At 17.7% G+C, this 4,436-nt stretch overlaps 1 protein-coding gene across 1 annotated transcript in view; it reads right to left on the reverse strand.

Annotated features, from left to right (window-relative positions):
- Positions 1-2,219, reverse strand: part of PGSY75_0403800 (putative alpha/beta hydrolase) — a gene marked incomplete at both ends in the record, with an annotated part of 2,335 nt that extends 116 nt beyond the window's left edge. Inside the window, one exon of the mRNA XM_018784103.1 lies at positions 27-2,219. Within this exon, the coding sequence (XP_018643265.1) occupies positions 27-2,219 (2,193 nt within the window). The remainder of the gene's footprint in view (positions 1-26) is intronic.
- Between the last annotated feature and the right edge of the window lie 2,217 nt (positions 2,220-4,436).

Genomic DNA, 4,436 nt, shown 5'->3' on the forward strand with positions numbered 1-4,436 from the left:
TAAAAACAATTTTATTTTTGTCATACCATAAATTCTTTTTTTGTTATTTCCTCATGCTCATAGACTTCCTTTGATGAAGAAGATGCACTACCAAACGATTCAACTTTTATTAAGCCACCCTGCATATTACTTGTTGTGTCTTTTTGTTTTTCTGATTTTATTGGTGACATTATAATATTATCATTATTTATTGATATCTTATCTTTGCATTCTGTATAAAGAAAATCATTGAAATTATAAAATGTTAAATTATTATGTAGAATATTATATAATTTATTATTCATTTCTTTACGTACATGTTTTTTATTAATAAAAACAGGAGATGGTTCTTTTGAAAATAATTTAGCTTTTTCATATGATACATAACGAGTATTATTAATTCCTTGATTTATTTGTGTTGGTGTATTAGATAAATTATTATATATTAAAGAAGAATTTTCTTGTGATATATTATTATTATTATTAATATTAATATTATTAATTTTTTTTTTGACATAAACTCCTTCTTTTATTAATTCATAACTATTATTATAAACAATATTTGAATCCTTTTGTTCTGTTGTTATATTTTTTTTCATATTATCAAAATTAATTCTAGGCACTTTATCAACTTTATAACTATTTCTTTTTGTTTGAACAATTCGAATATTAGGTTTAATATTAGAAGTGGCAATATTTGTATTGGCATGTCCGTTCTCCTTATTATTATTAGATGTCATATTATTTAAACTACCACAACTACTATTACTATTACTATTAGTTTTATTATTACTATTAATTTTATTATTACTATTAATTTTATTATTACTATTAATTTTATTATTTTTGTTACTAATACCTTGTGTATCTTTATTTTTTAAAGTATAACTTGATACACTTTTCATATTTACAGATATACTATCATTACTACTAGTACTACTATTTGTCTCTTTATTTTTTTTGTCCAATTTGATAGTATTACTACCTGTGACTTTATTTGAAGAATATAAATTGTCATATTTATTATTTGCATAATAATTATATCCTGTGTTACAATCGACATAAATATCACTACCAGAATTATTTTTATAATTATTTTTATTATTGCTATTTTTTGGAACAGAATCTTTTTGACATAATGTGTTACTATCTGGGATACCTTTCATTATAGATTCTATAGATGCCAATATAGTACTTACACTTGTTGAAGAATTATAAGAAGATTCAGTGCAACTTTTTACATTAGATATATTTTCAGATGATTGACATATTCCTTCCATGCTACTATAATAATAAGAATTAACATCTTTTTTAATTTTTGACACATTATTATTAAAATTAACTTTATCATTTTTCTTTATCTTTGACATTATATCTTTTTTATCATCTTTATTTCCAATTTTTTCTTTTAATTTATCTTTTAATTTTTGTGTATTATTTAAAATAAACATATTTCTTAATTTTTGAGTATTAATATTAGAAATGTCATAAACACTATTTACATTTTCACGTATATTATTTTTTAAAACAAAAAGAAAAGTAATTAGAGCTGCATTCATTTTATTTCCAAAACAACTATCCAAATTATTATGACCACCCTCATCAATAAACATAAAATATGTATTAACCTTCGTTTTAGTTATCATTTCTTCTGTGCCATGATATGATAATAATTTATCTTTCTTACCATGTATAAAAAGTATTGGACATTTTATTAAATGAACTTTATCGATATTACAAAATAAATCATAGGGCAGAGTAAATTTTAATCTTAATTTCACACGGTGTATAGATGATAAAGGACATTGTAATACTAAACCTAATAAATCTTTTTTTGTAGCTATATGTACAGATGCAGCAGAACCCAAACTTCTACCATAAGCTATTACACATTCTTTAGATACATTCAATTCATTTATTAAATAATTATATGCTGCTTCTACGTCGTTATATAAATGAGTTTCTGTTGGATACCCTGTACTCTGACCATAACCACTATAATCATAAGCAAACATATTCAATCCTAATCTTTTTAATTTACTTTCAAACTGTGGTACTATATCACCTATATCTTCTGCATTTCCATGACTAAATAATATTGTTAATTCAGCATTGTTATTTATAAATATACCACATATAGTACTACCATGTTTTGTTTTTATAAAATGTAAATTCTTCCTATTCTTTGAATAACTGGGTGCGTGCGGTCTGAAGATTAGTTGGTTCAAAGCATTCCCCATGATATATGCATAATAAATCAATAAATATATAAATATATAAATATATAAATATATATATAAATATATATAAATATATATATATATATATTTTAACCTTTATTATTTTTTTGTTATAAATTTATAGATATATGGGCATATGAACAAATCAAAACTAATCTTATTATATATATAAACCTTAGGTCTATTAATTTAAAAAAATATTCTTATAAATAAAATATAAAAATATATATATATATATATATATTTATATTGTCTAAATATTATTTTTATAACAATGTGTTAACATGTATTGGGATTTCTTTAAAAGATTTATCTATTTTTATAGATATATACACACAAAAAAAATAATCATAATATAATAAAATGATAAATAATAATAAAAATATATATATACATATAAACAAGTTTGTTTATATTCATATATTTTTATATGTTTAAAAATTATTCAAAGGGGTTACACAAAAAAATATATTATTCATACATAAACAAATATATATATTATTTTATTTTACTTATTTAGGAATAAATATTTACAAATACATATTCATATGTGTTTATATATAAATAAATAAATATAAAAAGATAAAAAAGAAAAATTATTCACAATTATTCATATATATATATATATATTAATATATACTAACGGAACATACAAAACAAATTATTTTTTTTATATATCGTTAAGAGAATATAAACATATTAGCTTAAATTAAAATATGAAATACAAAACAAAAAAAAAAAATTTATAAATTAAAAAATATATAAACATAAAAAAATAAATAAATATATATATATATGTAATATATACCTATATTTTTTATTTTATTTTTATATTGACAATGCCACCTTTTTAAATATATCTTTGTATATTCATATTTTTTTAAATACATACATATAAATATATAAATATATATATAATATATAATTACATATGCTTTATTTACTAAATAAACATCATTTGGATGTATTATTTAGATCATATTTTTATGTGTGCACTTTTTTTTTTTATAAATTATTCTTTCATATATATATATATATATATATATATAAAATAAATAATATAATATATATATCATATATATATTTTTAAACATAAAACATTGGACATATAAACAAGAAAAAAAATTCTTTTGCAATTTATAAAATAATTTTAAAAAGCTTTACATAAGAAGGGTTTTTTGCTTATTCAAGATTTATTATACACACATCTTAATATATATAAATATAAATATATGTATACACTTTATTTTTTATTTTCTTATAACTCCAGATGTATATTATAAAACATATTCATATATATATATATATATATATTTTTATATATATGTATACAACTCTACTAAAACCTAAGGCTATATCTTTTAATTATATATATATATATATATTTATTTATTTATATCTTATAAAAGAAAAAATTCGATAAAATACTGTATGTATGTTTTATAATTATCTATAAAAAGGTACAAGAATACTGAGAGACGAATAAATAAAAAAATGTATACATGTATCATATATAATTAAATGTAGAAGTAAAAACTTGAAAAAAAAAAATAAAATAAAAATATTTAAATAATATATATATATATATATATATTAAAAATTAAGTATAAAATATTATTACATTATATAAAAAATATATATTTGTATGTAACGTTTTTATCTATAAAAGTTGCATTGTTCTTTGAACATATCGACCCAAGAAAAAAACAAAAATTAAAATATAAAATATAAAAATAAAAATAAGAACAAGGAGGAAAAATAATAAAAAAATTAAATAAATAAATATAACAAATAATTATTTCTTCAAACTTTTAGATTGTTTTATAATGAAATGGGTTCATATAAAACTCAACCATATATTATAAAAATGTATAATTAAAAGAAAACTGTATAAATTTTTTTACAATAGATTATGATGACATTTTTTTTTTTTTTTTTTTATTAATACTCAATACAATACACTATATATATAGATTAATAATAATATATTATATATAAATATATATATATATATATATATATATATATACCCAAAGAAGTATTTATTATTATAAAAATATTATATATAATATATATATATATATATATATATATATATATATATATATAATTTTTTACCTTAATATTTATAAAAATTTGTTCTTGAAACAATAATTATATTACTATACTATAATATATTATATATAATAAAAGAAACCTAACAGCCATTTTTTATAT

The sequence above is a fragment of the Plasmodium gaboni genome, chromosome 4 (assembly GCF_001602025.1).
Source record: "Plasmodium gaboni strain SY75 chromosome 4, whole genome shotgun sequence".
Classification (NCBI taxonomy): Eukaryota; Apicomplexa; class Aconoidasida; order Haemosporida; family Plasmodiidae; genus Plasmodium; species Plasmodium gaboni.